At 52.2% G+C, this 14,616-nt stretch overlaps 1 protein-coding gene and 1 long non-coding RNA gene across 9 annotated transcripts in view; one reads left to right on the top strand and one right to left on the bottom strand.

Moving 5' to 3' along the window:
* The window catches only part of LOC124079044 (TNFAIP3-interacting protein 3), a 74,654-nt gene that overhangs the window by 15,860 nt on the left and 44,178 nt on the right, over nucleotides 1-14,616 (top strand). For all 8 annotated transcript variants that reach the window (XM_046424203.2, XM_046424214.2, XM_046424213.2 and 5 more), the window contains one exon: nucleotides 2,697-2,782. In XM_046424203.2, coding sequence (XP_046280159.1) covers nucleotides 2,697-2,782 — 86 coding nt within the window. The remainder of the gene's footprint in view (nucleotides 1-2,696; nucleotides 2,783-14,616) is intronic.
* Nucleotides 5,062-11,379, bottom strand: LOC124079045 (uncharacterized). Its single transcript, XR_006847130.1, has 2 exons — nucleotides 7,986-11,379; nucleotides 5,062-5,503 (listed from the first exon to the last, which is right to left on the bottom strand). It is a non-coding gene; the product is annotated as an uncharacterized LOC124079045 (long non-coding RNA).

Below are 14,616 nucleotides of genomic sequence, written 5' to 3' on the forward strand. Positions count from 1 at the left end.
GTCTGGCTGGGTTGCTCCATTTAGGGTCTGTTTAGCAGGTCAAAACGTTGAACTACATTAGAGGAGAGTTACTGGGCCGCGGTGGAGGGTGCCAGGGCTCAGATGTGGGTGTCCTCTGAAGCCCCCGTGTTAATGCAGGGTGCTCTGAAGGGAGAGGATGGCACCCTGAGAGCTGTGACCTCATCAGCCCACCCGGGTGGTGACCGCGGGCAGGCTCACATGGCTGGGGTGGACCACCGGGGCGTGTCCTGGGAGGGTGCCCCTTCCCCCTCTGCTTCCTGACTGTGCTGTGAGGGGAGTAGCTTCCCTCCACTGGGCCCTTCCCTCAGGATGCTCTGCGGCCCCTGGGCCCAGAGCAATGGAATCAGCTGTCTGTGGACCAGCACCTCTGGAACCATGAGCCCCAAATAAACTTTTCCTCCTGTAAATCACTCTTGTCAGGTGTTTTGGTCACAGCAACCAAAAATTGACAAACAGAGGGTAAGTGCTGTGCTCCCAGAGCCAGGTGGCCGCGCTGACCCGGGACTTCCTGGCTGCTTGGATCGGGTGCCCTGCTGCAGCCTGTCCCCTGTCCCACATCAACCATCGGGGGTCATGACGTTCCTGACCTCCCAGGAGGCTGCTTCTGTGCTTCTTGGCTGAGTGAGAGGGTGGGGAGAGAATTCCTCATCTCGTGGCTTAATGTCACCTTGACTCATAACTAACAGAGATGAAGTTCAGAGAGCTAGAGAAAATTTGTTAAATTCCACAAGACTTCTTAAAAAAAGAAGAACATGAAGCCCTGGTGTTGAGAAGACCCGGGTCCTCAGGCTCAGCCTGGTTTTATTTATTTGCTTCCATTTGAAAGACAAGGCCTCTGATTGAAGAGTCATTTTCTGATAATCCCCTTTGCTATACTGTTCAGTTGGAAAAAGCCCCCTGTAGGTGGTAGAAATGGAAAGACTCGTGATGGAAATCGAGAACTAATGAATTCTGGCTTCTGGTTACTTCTCAATGATATTTTTGCTTCCTGGATAGAGAAATTAATGTGAAATTCCAGCTATCAAAAGGCTACTTAGAAAGGAAATAGAATAGAATAGAATAGAATGTGTTAGAATGTTCCTCCCAGACCACAGGCACCTGTGTGTTCCCAGTGCCTCAGAAGGTCAACTGTGAAGCCTCCCGTCTGCGTAGCTCCTTCCCCATGCCACTTTGTTTATGACCATCAGAGTTTAAATGATACAATGTTATTCCCTAAAAAATATATTTTTACCAGGTTTCATGTGTGATGTAAAATATATTTCATGTGAGATGTAGAGATGTTATATATTACTTTTAAAAATTGGTACTAAAATAGATCTAACTTTATTTCAGACTGAAAAACTCATCTGTGCCATGTTTAATTAGGGGACAGCAGGAAATCGAGGCCCAGTAGTCACAGGGCTGGGCAGTTGGTTTTCCTGGTCCTTTGTCTCCCCTGGGCCCCTGTCTCCTCTCTTGTAAAGGGTGGTGCTATGATTCTTGGGTGACTCAGAGAACTAGTTACAGACACCTCTGACCACTCACCGCTCATCTACTTTATTAGTTCACACAGGAGCTCGGCTCCCAGAAGTTGCAGGCAGACCCTCATGGCAAGGCCCTCTCCGCCAGGCGGTGCGAGGCGTCCCTGCCTTCCAGTGCAGGCAGGCACCGCCGGTGGGGTCCTGCACCCTTGGTGGTCCTGTTGCTCTACAGTCCTGGGGGCATCCGCTTTCATGCAGAAACTGGCTACCCTGGTGGTAAACAGATGATTTAAACAACTGTCACAGCTGAGAACAGAATGGAAGGAGAGCCGCCTCCCCCCACCCACCAGCTGGCCGACACCCAGACGGATCCTTCTTGGAGCATTTTAACAAACAAACTTTTTTTTTTGGTTGTTCTTATTATTCAACAGAAACTCATACAACTCAAACTGGCTGCATATCTCCCATAGACTCGACCCCTAGATTTTCTAATGGATCACAGCAATTGCACGTTTCCAGATGCACTTAGAAGGTGTTGACTGCCTGCAGGAATTGGCTTCTAAAACATATACAAATCTTCAAATTCTTGCACCTCAAGATCCCACTGTGAACCCTCTGAGGTACAACGCCGACTGTGTAATGCTGGACCACAGTTTGGTGTTTAAGTCTCCATTCATATTAAATAGGAAAAAAGGAAATCGAAGACTCTGGGTCTGAGCATGGTTTTCTCCCAGTTTTTCTTTTCTTGGTCACGTGCCCAGCTCTCCTGTTATCTTGAACCATGGAGAGGATTGCTAACGCCCCTTGGGGAAAAGCTGCGCTCGGGGTGCAGTTGGTGGTTGGGCACACCTGGTGGTTGGGCACACCTGCTGAGCTCTGCTGGACCCGGCTGACTCCCCTCAGACGTCGCTCTGACAGCCGTCACAGTTCATGTCCTGCACACTGCGGGCCCAGCTCTCCTCTGGTTGACCCTGGTCAATCTCTCCCTGTCACAGACTCTTCCCCAGCTGAAAGACCGTCTGTGTTTATTCTCAGTGTTTGGTCCTTGATTGAAACCAGGCAGAAGGCGAATCTGCGGTGGTCCTCTTCAGGAGGAGAATAAAAACATGGCCCTGCATGGAAAGCTCCAAGCAGGTGGCTCGCTCCCCGCGACTGCCCCGCGTCTGTCCTGGGGCACGTCTGAGCCTCACGTCCTCGGTATCTTTTTTCTTTTAGACTCCATGTGGACGGCCTGTAAGCAGAGACGAGAACCAAGACAAGAAGCTGGTCATGCTCACCCACCAGCCTGAGGATTCTGAGAGGTAATCGTGCGTTTCACTTGGAGATCATGCGCCCGTAACGCAGTGGTCTAATCAGAACGGCTCTGCTTGCTGACAAAGTTCTGGTTCTCTTAGCACACAGGGGGTGGGCCTGGGGAAGTAGCTAGGAAGCAGATGGTGGCCGTTGTTGGACTGGTGGCCTGTTTTCTTTCATTGCCATCCAAGGATGAGAAGCATGGTGGGCTATGCAAGTCCTTGATTTTTAAAGTATTTGTCAATTTTCATTGATGAGCTTTGGTACTTGCGGTGATTCCTCTTCAACGGTGTAAATTTCTCCAAGGAAACAACTCTATTCACCAATCAGATGAAGGAGTAGCTGTGTCTGTCCTCCTGTTGGTCTGGTCCTTAGCTCAGGTATAGGATGAAGGTTTCTAAGTGCTCATCAAGCATTGCCTTCCTCAGCCACTCTGCTTGTGCAGGCAGTAGGCAACCTTGCCCTCAAGCCTCGCCCTGTTGCTGGCCTAGAGAGCTGTCCTCTGCACCTCACTTGGCACCTCTGAGTGCCGCAGCTGCCTGCTGAAGGTCGAGGAGGCCGGACCCTCTCCCCATGCACTGGCACTCAGAAGTGCAGAGCAGAGTATGTGCCTAAGCACCAGAGCAGGCAGCTTGCCCTTTCAAGTTAAAAATAGTCCAGGAAATACCAAGACTCTTGTTTTTTTTTTTTTGGAGGGGGGGGCAGGGGTAATCAGGAATTGAACCCAGGGGTTCTAAACCACCAAGTCAATCCTCAGCCCTTTTTATTTATTCTTTAATTTTGAGACAGGGTCTCACTAACTTGCTTAGGGCCTAGCTAAGTTGCTGAGGCTGGCCTTGAACTTGTGATCCTCCTGCCTCAGCCTCCCGAGCTGGGATTCCTGTCGTGTGACACAGCGTCCAGCAAGACCCATGTTCTAAATCAGCCTTTCTCACACAAGGGTTCTCAGGCCGTGGGTGTAAGGGCACTCTCAGGTCTGGTTCCATGTGAAGACTCCTGGAAAGTGGCCCACGTGTACTCCAGGAAGAAGGTCCAGACTGTGGACAAGGCAGCCTGCAGGAATTTTGAACAAAGACTGACAATAGCAACAATGTTTAAATGGGTTGGCCAGGGGGTGGCCAGGAGCCCCGGGCACTGTGAGGGAACTGATTTCCTCCCCCTCAACCACTGACATTCGGCACTTCAGCTAGGGCTGTGGCCCCTAAGTGCAGGCATGTCCCTCACCACCTGCTGCTCTCTCCCCTGTGACAGTGCAGAGTGCACCTGCCCTGCCTGCTCAGCGGGTCTCAGGGAGCAGGGCCAGAGCGCAGCTGTGGGACCTGCTGTGAGATGCAGTGTGAATGTACCCCACAGGAGGAGGTGACAGTGAGAGACAATGGGGACCTCTGGGGCAGGAGGGACATTAAAAGCAAAGGGAGAACAGAAGGAGCAAAGGAGGGAGGAGGGGGGAGGGGGGAGGGGAGGGGGAGGAGGGAGGGGGGAGGAGGGGGGAGGGAGGAGGAGAGAAGGGGGGAGGAGAGGGGAGGGGGAGGGGAGACGAGGGGGGGAGGAGGCAGGCAGAGGAGGAGGGAGGAGGGGGAGGGGAGGAGGGGGGAGGAGGCAGGCGCTGTTTCCACAGGGCGGGGGCTGCTCTGTCCTCCCCCCATGTCCTCAAGCCCTCACTGAGGTGGAGTGGTGCTTCAGCTGTAGGGATGGAATGTCTGCCTCCAGGCGCCCTTCACCTGGCTCACACCTGCTCCCCCTCCAGTCCTCCCCCCAGGGCCCAGCATAGGGACACCCACCATTGGTCTGGCTGTTCCTGGCCTCTGGCAGAGCACCCTGGGTTTCAGAACCAGGAGGAGCACACTGTCATCACATTCACACCTTCACAGCAGGGCCTTGTGCTCCCGGGACAGCACACCCCCTCCCAGGTGCAGCAACCAGCAGCCATGCAGCTGCTGCCTATTCAAAGTCCCTGGAAACTCCTTTTTTTTTTGCTCATAAATGGAAAAGAAGTGTGAGGACATTTATGGGGTGACAGGCAGAGGTTCATGTGGTAAGTGACAGTGACACTGGACTCTTTATTGATATCACCAGCAGTTTTACACTTCTTTGGCCCTCTTTATGGTTAATCCCCATCTTACCCGACCAGGAATTAAACTGTCCCCGAAAGGCAGAGTAAGGGGCCTTGTACATAGTTCCTGCCTACGTCACAGAGAAAATAATTTTATTGGTGTTTGTTTGGTCAAAAAGAAATCTATTTTAAAGAGCTGAATAAATCTAGTTAATGACACATAGATCAGCCTGATTTTTCATGAAATTTACTAATTTATTTGCTTGCAATTAAAATTTGTCACTTTTTCAGAAAGTACTTCTTCCAATTAGTAAAGTCACATTGGGCTTCTGGAGGTCAGCCTAACTAAACTCCTTCTCTTTCCACACTAAGAAAGTAGCCTCTCAGCTGTGTCCACGTGCAGCGTGTGAAGGGAAATGATCTTTCTGTGGGTGACTGATGCAGAGATCCACAACAAGGGCATGGGGAACCCCTGCTTCCAGGTGGCAGTCACTCTCAGGCAGATGGCACCAGGGCACCATCTGAGGCTCAGCTTCCACACAAGGCCCCAGCAGGTCAGGGCCCTGTGGAGATCCTTGTGTTCCCATCTTTAACAACCCGCGTGTGTCCAGCTCTGGGGTGCAGAGCCACATCACTGGTAGAGCTTGTTTCTGGCCCAGGCGGCATTTGGGGGTCACTGTAGAAAAGAGCACCAATCAGAATTTCCCCAGGACCTGCCACCTACCTGGAGAGACCACTGCTGTCCCTGTGGTCACTTGCTGCACCTGCAGGCTGGACTGTGGGCTTCCTGGGGGGCATGCAGCTTCCCCGAGGGGTGGGGTCGCTGTGGGTGTAGCTGGCATGAGGCTTCCCTTCTGCAGAAGGCCCTGGGGAGTGCTGATGCTCTCCCCAGCCTGGGTGAGCTTGGCCGTCACCCACATGCTGCCTTGGGGCCAGGCTCAGCTTCTGTGGCTCGAGAAGGTGCAGAGCCGACTACCAGGTGGAAGAGGCTGCCTTTGCAGAATTCCAGGGCGAAATTCCCACCTCCAGGGCACCGTGGAAACACCAAGCTCAGAGCTCCCTCAGCCTCTCTGACAGGAAGTCACCCGAATACACCAACAGAGCAAAGAGCGGGGACATGCAAGTTTGGGAAATCCAATCTGCTTTTGGTGGGGATCTTTTCTCTTTTACTCCTTCACATAAATCGAAATTTCGAATGTAATCTCGGTGACCTGGGCTCTTCGTGTCTGCTGGCTTCCCCTGGATGTGTGGTCTAACTCGCGTGTGCCTTCAGCATGTGTGTCTGCTCAGATGTGGGCTCTCAGGGAGGAGGTGGGCATGTTGGGAGTCTGTTTGAAATACATTTTCATTCCTCACTTGTAGGAATTAGCATCACTTTTTAGTTTTTTCTACATGAACATAAGACTCTACTCATTGCCCCATATTCTGAATATTCTGCTTTGTTAGAAAGGACTGTAATTTCTTAAACCCGCATCGCCCCATTTTCCAAGCCAGCTGCATGACAGCAGCTCTTTCCACGTCACATCTGGGAAATATTTCTGCTGGAGACTCTCCCTCCTCCAGACCCGGTCATGTGCCTTGTTCTTACATGAAGGTTCCTTTCTTCCCTTTCATCACCAGATTGGTATTTTAAATTGTCACAGAGAATGCTAGCAGATTAAAACACAAAGTAAAATTCATTTTAAGGTTCAGACCACTTGGTGGTTTCCTTCCTTCATGTCCTTTTCTCTGTGCTGTGTCACGATGTCATTATTTTGTGGCCCAGCAGTTGGCTGAGCCCTGATCACAGACAGGACGTTAAATATGCACATCAGCAACAAAACACGGATGGGTGTCCACCCTCGGTCCCCCCTGTGGTGACCCTGAGTGTGACCCTCCCAGTGGTGCCCGGTTCCACAGAGCTGGGAAAGCCCTTGCACACTTAGGTCTAGATCTACAGGAGGTTGCAAGCTAAGAAAACAAACCTCAGAAAGTGGCTCACGCTTGCTTCCATGTCTGACCTGTGGGTCAGGCGGCTGCTCTGGTAGGAACCACAGGGAGTGGCAAGTTGGTCAAGATACTGGCTGGGAGGACAGGTGAGTGGCCACTCACCTGCGCTGGGCCCTAGGTTATGCAGAGCGCTGCTCCCACCATCCCAGATTACCCCGGGACCTTGCCGTCTTCCTATCCTCTTGCCTTTCTCTCTTGAACGTAGTTTTTATTTTCTAATTATGGGCATGTTGGTGGGCTGGGCAGACCCCAGCCCAGGAGGCTCAGCGGCTCCCTCTCAGTTTTTATTTTCTAATGATGGATTTAGAAGGGTCTGTTCCTTCTGTTTGTGGCAGCTTTAAGAGCTAGTGCATATATACAGAAGGCTTTGGGGTTTGCAAAGTAGACAAGAAAAAAGAAAATACAACTCCAGTTTAATCCTACCTCCCAATATTACTGAGAGAATTTTTCGGGTCTCTGTCTCTCTTTCTGTTGTCTTTAAAAATAATACAGTAGTCCCATTTTTAAGCAGTTTTTAGAAGTAGGAGCATTGTGAATATTTTCTTGAGTAAATATTGTATGGTATTCAGTCGTCTAGCAGTCTCAGGTTGCGTTCCCTTACTATTACTCTTACTATTCTGATACGCCAACAAACGTGCGCACATTACATCTTTGGGCCCGTGTACATTTGGTTCCTTGGGGTAAATCCTAAAGCTTCCTCTTGGTGGACGTATTGAAAGCTGGAGGCTTTCCAGATGCAGGTCCCTGCCTTTCCCAGCAGGACGGAGCACCAGGCTTCCTCCCTCTGGGGAGGACCATCGCTCCAACATCACTCACTGTTGAGCGCAGAACTTCCTCTGGTCAGACCTCTTCCTAGCAGTGAATGTCTCTCCCTCTGAAGGTGAAAGTCGTGACTCCAGTCACTGCTTCCTGGGTGCTGTGTCACCACATCAAATGCGCTGTCTGTGGAATTGTCTGGCCCGTCCCATCTCAACAGTCACTTTTTTTCCTAACAGCCTCACTTTCTGGGTCCGGCTCTGCCCTCTCTGGCCTGGCTTCTTACCCTGTGGCCTGCACTGTAGCTTTGTTTGCCTAGAACTTTCTTGACCCTCTCAGAACGTCTGATCTTTGGCTGTTCTGTTTCTGCAGTTTCTGGTCCTGGAGACACAGGACTGACCGTGGGTACTTACAGCAAACGGGAGGAGCCCAGCTGGCCAGTGCAGCTGGCTGCGTACAGTCTGTGCGGCCCCTGCTCCCAGCCAGTCCTCCCCCGGGGCCCTGTCCGTTTCTGCTTCCCGACAGGCTCAGCGTCTGGCCGTGTACACCTGGCTGTGGGGTCACGTGAGAGGAGGTCTCAGGAGGTCGATGCTCCAGAATTGGAGCCTGACGGTCTGCACCTTGGCTCCTCTTTCCTTCCGCTCCGCGACCTCAGCTCTCGGAGACTCTCCAGCTCGGGGGCTGGTGCTTGACTGCACTTCCTTTCCCAGACATGGACAGCACTGTGTCTGCGCAGGGCAACGTGCTCCCACCTTTGCTTCTGTGTTTTCCTGGGTTGTGTGAGCCGGGGCGTGTTGGTGGGCTGGGCAGACCCCAGCCCAGGAGGCCCGGCGGCTCCCTCTCACACTTTCAGGGCAACCTGTCCTTCCTGCCCGGCGGTTCTCTCAGCTCGGTTTAACTTCCTCTGCTTCACCAAGTCAATCCCACTTCTGCTTTTCTTCTTCTAAAAGCTGGTTTAAAAACTCTCCTCCACTGCCGTCTCCTCTCCAACCCTCTTTGCCCTGGTGGGTTAAGAATGGTCTACAACATTCATTTCTTGGAGTTTTAAAAGAGCATCAAGAAAAAAGAGTGACTCCATAGGCTCTGCATTCCTTCTTGATATGTTACCTGCTTATTACGGAAGCAGCGGAGCAAGATGAAATCTAAGACTTATTTTGTAATCGAAACTAAGTGCGTGTTTTCTGACTCAGTGTTTTCTGAGGCCTCGGAGTTCCTGGCCCGGGACATGGTGACTCATCAGGGTGTCGTTTCCAGTTAGCTTCGGGGTTCGCCTGTCTCACTGAGTGTGCGCACCTGGGTTCTGCCGTACCGGCCTGGCCCTGCTTCTTCTTGGCGTTTGTTGGGAGTGCCTCAGCCCAGTCCGATGTTTAGCTGGTCTGAATAAGTTTGTTGGGGTGTCTCTTTCGTTCTTGACAGATCCGGGGTTTGCTTTGAAACCGCGATGAAATCTTGCCTGTCAAGTAGTCGAGTTACACCCGCTTGCACTCTTGGCTTAAGCAGGGTTCATCCCTCGTGGCCGAGGTGTGTTCCCTGCTGTGGGGGGCCCCATGTCCATTGGCCACACGTCCATGGTGAGCCCGTGGTGGGCTCTATGCTGGGCTGCCGTGTGCTGTGCCAGGACAACATGGGAGCCCGGGAGTCTCTTTGGCATGCTGATGTGTACCCTGAGGTCCCTGCTGTGTAGCTGAATCAGGAGACCCCTCCACTTTCAGCTTCCCGAGGCGGCTCTGAGCTGACTTCTAGCTGTGCTGATTCTCACCCACCAACAGAGTAAGGATCCTATCTGCTGCTTTGGGTCTTGGGTAGCAGCCATTCTCTTAAGGAAGGTGGTTTCTCCTAGGGTTTTGATTTGCATTTCCCTGAAGGCTGGTGAGGTCAAGCCCCCTTTTTTCTTATTTACCTGATGGCCATTTATTTGTATGTCTTCTTTTAAGCAATGTCTGTTCAGGTCTCTGCCAACATGTTTTAATGGGGTTAATTGTTTTCCTGCTATTAAGTTGTTTGAGTTCTTTATATATTTGGGGTGTTAACTCCTTTCCAGATGTAAGTTTGCAAACATTTCCTCCTGTTCTGTAGGTTGTCTCTTTACTGTGCTGTTTGTTTCATTGTTACAGTCGAGTTTCAGATTTATATATTCCCACTGGTCTATTTTTTTATTTTGTTGCTTTTGCATAATTCACTTGGAGTTTTGCTTTTTGCTTTTTGATGATTTGAGAGGCTCCTTTATGTTTAGTGCTTATCTGGAGACCTTGACTGCTCAGGAGTGAGAGTTTCACTGTAGCTTTCTTTTGCTTCATGTTTGATGTCTTAGAGAATATTTTTCATTCACTGGAATCTTGATTCTTATATATCATGTCTTCTCATAGTTGTTTTTTATGTCATTTATAATGATTTGAGGTATCACGTTTTCCTGGGTGGAGATGCTGTTTCTGTGTGGGTTTGAAGAGGGTGTCTTGTGAGTTTCTCAGTTTGAGAGCATCTTCCTCTGCAGGCAGAGATGAATGCTGTTTCTTTGGCAGTGGTTATTTTGAGGTTGATGTTCCTCTGCGTCTGTTTCTGGAAGGCTCCATCTGCAGCTGGCTTTCTTCTGAACTTACCCACCAAGGCTCCCCGGGGCTGTCTCCCTCCCCGTGCCCACTCCTCCACAGGTGCCAGTAAGACAGTTCTCGGGTCTCTCGCACTTGTGTCCGTCTTCCGAGCACAGGTACTGGCTATCTTTGCTCTGAACTGTCTTTAAAGGTATTTATAAACCAACATCTTTAAAGAAGAAGTGATCCCTGCTTCTGTACTTCAGGGCACAGTGGCTGACACTTGGAAGACTGGGTCCCTGTGCCCTTGAGTAGACAGGTTCACTCCCCTGGGTGGGAGCTCCTCTCCTGTGGGCCACCCAGGACACTGCAAGTACCTGGCTCTCTGGCTCTCTTTGTGCCTCGCTGTGGGACTGTGGTGTGACTAGTCACCCCAGCTTGTCCACAAACATGGATTCTCTGAGCTGTGAAGTCCTTTGCCCCGACACAGGAGTCTCATTTACCCTTAGTGTCCCTGTCATCATCCCGAGAGCAGGGCACTGTCCTGGGCTCTCCACAGTTCTTGGGGACACAGTAGCCTTGTGTCCCCAGACTTGGTTCTTGGAGCCAGTTCCCAGAGGTGTTCTGACCATCTCCCCCTCAGAATGGGGCTTTCCCACTCCCCCCCAATATTTAGTTTATTCTTCATAAAAACTTTTGTATTATGGATATTTGCAAATGAACACAAAAGCTGAGAGATAAAGAACTGCCCACAGCATCTGTGATCAATGCGTGGCTGACCTCAGATCACCCTGAAGGAAGCCGTGCTGTCGCGGGACATGAGGACCAGTGTTGACCCTCCCGCTGGCCTGCCTCCAGGATGCAGAGCCCTCCCCTCTCTGGAGAGGCCTTCCTGCTCCTCACCTCTAGGCCGCCGTCCACTCCTCTTAACTGCATCCTCAGCAGATGCGGCTGGAGCACACTTTACGAATCTGCCCTGTTGGTTCGGGATTAAAATCGGAAGTGTTGTGTCTCCTATTTCTATGGCCTGAATTGTGCCACCCTGATTCATATGTGGGACTTCTAGCCCCAGGGGCTGCGTGTGGAGCTAGGGAGGCCCAGGGGCCTGCTGCCCTCCCTCCAGCACGGGGCAGGCTGGCAGATGTCTGCAGACCAAGAGGAGAGGCTTCAGAAAGCTACCCGCCGGCACCCCACTCTGGGAATCAGCAAGGAGCCACCTCCTGGTGTGGACCACCCAGTCTCTGCTGTTTCCTCATGGTGGCCCAGACAGAAGGGGACTCCTAAGGCGTCTAGTAAGGACTTACCTGCTCTTCCTGTTGGTGTGTAAGGACACGGGAGGTGCTTGCTGGAGGCTGGTTTGGCCATCTGTTACTGTCTCTGAGTCCACACAGTGCATTGGCAGGTATCCCCAGAAGAACAAGAGTACCTCCCGTCAGGGACAGGGTCCCCACCACGTTTAACTCAAGACGATGAAGAAGGGCTCTAGTGCAGGACTGATTCCATCTCTCTGTAGCGGAGGTCTTTCCTTCCTTGTTCAGTGGTTCATGAGCAGACGGTGAAGTCCCTGTTCTTGGGTGGCTTGGGACACTGACACCCGCCTTTCCATACCTGGCAGCTCAAGTTCCATTTATTCCAGGGAAGTGGGCCTCCACTCTGCCCAGGACCCGCCCCCCTAAGTCATGCAGGGGCTAAGAGGGGTTCCTTGAGTCAGACCACCTAGGTCAAAGCATACTTTGTAAGTCACTTAATACTTCTAAAACTTCATTTTTCATCCTTTGGTTAGGGATAAAAATAGTTGTTAGGATTAGATAAGGAGATGCATACAGACCCCCTGACATGTGGTAAGTGCTCAGCTACCACATGGATGTTTAAAATGCTGTGTATGAAATGTTCCCCTAAAAATGCCCAAATTTCAATACTTTTCTCTTAGAAGTCATGTAGAAGTAGGTATCACTGTACATGTTACCCCAAAATGTGCTCCTGACTTCTTTTTTTATAAGAAATATAACATAAAAATCACCTAGAACAGTCCTTGGTCCATAGTAAACTTCAATAGATATTTGTTGGATGGGTGAATATAAATTATGTAATAGGAGTATATAATTGATATTTATCTCCCTCCAGGAGTCGGGGGGGGGGCCTTGAATTTTCTGTGGTCATTTAGGCTGCAGTGTGCGCCTCTGGTCATGGCTTTGCTGGCCTGAGTGGCGAGGCTCACCTGGAGCTCTGTCCTCGGGGCTCACCGGCCCTCCCACATGCAGGGCTGCCTGCTGATCACGCGCGGGCATCTTCCTCCTGATGACAGATGCATGGGTTCCCCGATAGCTCTCCACTGTCAGCTGGAAGTCAAAGGTTCAGCTTAGCTCTCACACTGTCAGGAGTGAGTTTACACCCCACGGGGCAGGCTCAGACCCACAGGGTGCCCCACTGAGATACCAGCTGCAGGCCAAGGGACCACCCCGCTCCTGACCAACTGCCTGTGCACCTGGGCTCCCTCGGCTCCCGCCCGGGCCTGGGAATGTGCTAGAACAACCTGCCTAATGCAGGAAACCCTGCCATGCACTGTCTCTTTGTAGAGGACCAGCTCGGACACAGCCAGAGGAAGGGGGTGCACAGGAGGGTGGGGGGACACTGGCACTCAGTGGTCCTCCACACACTCAGCTCCATGCACCGGGGGCTCTGCTGGCACCCTCCGGGTCTACGAGAATTCCTGAGGGTATGGGCCAGGGCTGGCTCTCCCTCCTCAGAGCTCTGGTCTTTCTAGTCACCCATTACCATGACCTTAGGTGTGGTTGTACAGATGACAAAGGGACAGCTCTACCCCTCAGGAATTCCAAGGCATGGGGAGCTCTGTGCTAGGAACCAGGAGCCAAGGTCCAGGGTGTCTTCATTGCTGCACACCCAGCGTGGCCTCCTGGCCTAGACTGCCCCTGCTTCCCGTGGCCACCTGTGCCTACGCCTGCAGCTGGCTGCTGCTGTGCCCTCACTCACAGCACCCTGACTGGGTGTCGGAACACTTAAACAGACCACCTTAAATCGCCAGCCGAGGGAACAAGGGAGACTGGAAGACACAGCACCGCCAAGGGCTAGGAGCCTCGTCACTGACACGGCGCCAGTGCGAGTCACGCATCGGTGGCATTGGTGTGCCCACCTGTGACAGAACCCCGGCCGCCCCCACTCCCTGGTGAGTGGCTCCCTGTGATGTGGCCATTCTGCTGTCCCCTGCCCACGCTCCATGGCTCCCTGTGTCCGAGGGGAAGTGCGTCCCTGGTCATGGTTTCCACAGAACTGGGCTGTTTGTCTCTGCACTTGTGAACGATTTCCTGGGCCGTCAGATCCCTTCATCTTCCTTCTTCCATGGCCAGCTGTTAACAACAGCCACAAACAAGCATCAAACAGAGCAGAAGGAGCAAGCCCAGGGTCCATCCACGGCCCAAGGAGGGGGCCTTCCTCCAGCTGACCAGCTCTCTGTCCTCTGCAGACCCGAGTTAGATTTCTCTTTTGGATGCAGAAGGCAAGAGCAATGCTTGTACATACAAAATGAGACAGTCCAGACGCTGGGGACCCAGTGCAGGAGAAACCACAGGATATGTCCAAATGTACATTTCAACACTTTCAAAGAAAGGAGTGTTTCAGGAAGTCACAACACTACATTTGGCACCTTGGTCAAGTGTCAGACGGCTGTTGCTATACGGGTCTGTCTCTGTGCCTTCTGTTCTGTTCTGCTGGTCTTCACGTCTGGTTGAACGCCAATTCCACGCTGTTTTGTTACTACGGCTGCTTGACTGTTTGGGGTCTCTTATTCTCCCACATGAATTTCAGGACTGTTTTTTCAGTTCTGTGCACATCTTTGGTACCTTGATGGGTTGCACTGAATCTGTGCGTTGCTCTTGGTAGTGTGACCAGTTTGTGGTGGAGGAGTAAGTTTACCTTACGTGAGGGTCAGGGTAGGCGGCTTCCTTATTGTGTTAAGGTGCTAGACAACAACAATAACACACACACACACACACTGCTCCTGCGGTTGTCCCCACTCCCCCTCCCTGGGCCTCCCATCTCAGTGACAGTGCCTCGCGCTCTCCAGCTGGGAGTCCAGAGGCCCCAGGGCTGCTCTTAGCGGCTTCTCTCTGGCTTCCCCGTTCACTGGATAACTTCAAAGCACACCAGAATCCGACCTTGCCTCTCACCTCCCTTAGGACCACTCTGTCCACAGCACCACCAGCACCCTGGCCTGTGTCACTCCAGTAGAGCTCCCTGAGTGCCCCCGTGCCTTCTCCCTGGCCCCCCAGCAGGCTCCTCAGCCCAGAGCAAGGGCCATCTTTCCTGAGTCCCCTGAGCCCTCCCTGTCCCCTACCCGCCCTGCACAGGGTGGTGGGAGCTTCTGCAGTGCCTGCAGCTGGCCTGGAGCTGTCCCCTCTCCCCCAGGGTCCCCTGCACTTCCCCCCAGCTCCCCTTATCTGTGGGCATGAGGCTGGAGGGATGCTCAGAGAGAGGCCAGTGGTCCTGTAACTGCAGGGTT

This window comes from Marmota monax, unplaced genomic scaffold (genome assembly GCF_021218885.2).
Source record: "Marmota monax isolate L192 unplaced genomic scaffold, Marmota_monax_Labrador192_F-V1.1 WCK01_AAM20220418_F8-fsc00968, whole genome shotgun sequence".
Taxonomy (NCBI): Eukaryota; Metazoa; Chordata; class Mammalia; order Rodentia; family Sciuridae; genus Marmota; species Marmota monax.